Source organism: Carlito syrichta, unplaced genomic scaffold (genome assembly GCF_000164805.1).
Source record: "Carlito syrichta isolate Samal-C Ts95f unplaced genomic scaffold, Tarsius_syrichta-2.0.1 Scaffold307017, whole genome shotgun sequence".
Taxonomy (NCBI): domain Eukaryota; kingdom Metazoa; phylum Chordata; class Mammalia; order Primates; family Tarsiidae; genus Carlito; species Carlito syrichta.
Genome location: NW_007251113.1, coordinates 71,122 through 72,235, shown reverse-complemented (window position 1 = coordinate 72,235; position 1,114 = coordinate 71,122). Strand labels below are relative to the sequence as shown.

Here is a 1,114-nt window from a genome sequence, read left to right as displayed (position 1 = left end):
GTTCGAGACCCGCCCGGGCAACTTGGCAAGACCTCATCTCTACAATAAATAAAAAAAAAATTAGCCGGGTATGGTAGCGCGTGCCTGTAGTTCCAGTTACTTGGAAGGCTGAGGAGGAAGGATCGCCGGAGCTCAGCAGGTCGAGGCTGCGGTGGCCAGAAGTGAGCCACTGCACTCTAGTCTGGGCGACAGTGAGACTGACTCAAAAAAAAAGAGGTTAGATCAATCCTGTAATAAAGAGCTCACCCAGAGTAAGTAAAAGGGAGAGGGAGGGAGGGAGGAAAGAAGAGGATGGAGGGCGTTTGGAAGTATTCAGCGAATCTGAGATTTGGCATGTGCTACAGCCCACTTAAGGGTTGGCACGCTGCAGGCCCTCAATACATACTGTGGAACGAACGAGAGAGTGGTAGAGGAGAAGAGATTTTGAGAATCTGGCTATGGTTAGGCATTGTGTCGCCTAGAACATTCTGAGATGTTCATTTAAGAAGGCTGGCATTCTTCTTAAATGACTGATGCTGCTCAGCTTTGCTTCTTCAGATACAACTCCTTGTGGAGCCCAGGCCACACGGGGCCCTGGGCACACAAGTGGGCTCCGACAAGGGGACGCGAGCAGAGGGGTCGGGCGAGGATCTACTCCGCTTGGTGGGACAGATGAGGCTTTCCCCAGGGAAGAAGCCCCAGCTAGCCATAGAGTCAGGAGAAGGAAGAACATTGAGACCAAGGAGGCGCGGTGCCAAGGTTGCAGGAGAGAGAGGTTGCAGGTTGGGCTACAGTTTTGCATCTCAGCCAACTGGGCCCCGGACTAAGAACTGGGGCCACGGGATGACCCACAGCCAGACCACGGGTGATGGAGGGTGTCTGGTGGGAGGAGGGAAACCTCCCGAGGACCTTGGGCAACCTCTGGGGCCCGTCGTGTCTTGAGCCACAGCTTCCAGCAGAGGGCGTGCGGCGAGGAGGCGCTGAGTCCCGCGAGCCGCCGCTCTAGCCGGAGCCCGGGTCATGGAGTCGCGCCGCTTCCGGCCCCGCGGCGGAGGCGGGCAGAACCGGAAGTCCGGTGGGCTCCGGGCGTCGCGATGGAGGAGAGCGGCTACGAGTCGGTTCTCTGTGTCAAGCC

General features: G+C 57.5%; 1 protein-coding gene across 1 annotated transcript in view; it reads left to right on the top strand.

The window, feature by feature from the left end:
* The first annotated feature begins 1,073 nt into the window (after positions 1–1,073).
* The window catches only part of NECAP2 (NECAP endocytosis associated 2), a 14,865-nt gene continuing 14,824 nt past the window's right edge, over positions 1,074–1,114 (top strand). Inside the window, exon 1 of the mRNA XM_008063731.1 lies at positions 1,074–1,093. Within this exon, the coding sequence (XP_008061922.1) occupies positions 1,074–1,093 (20 nt within the window). The remainder of the gene's footprint in view (positions 1,094–1,114) is intronic.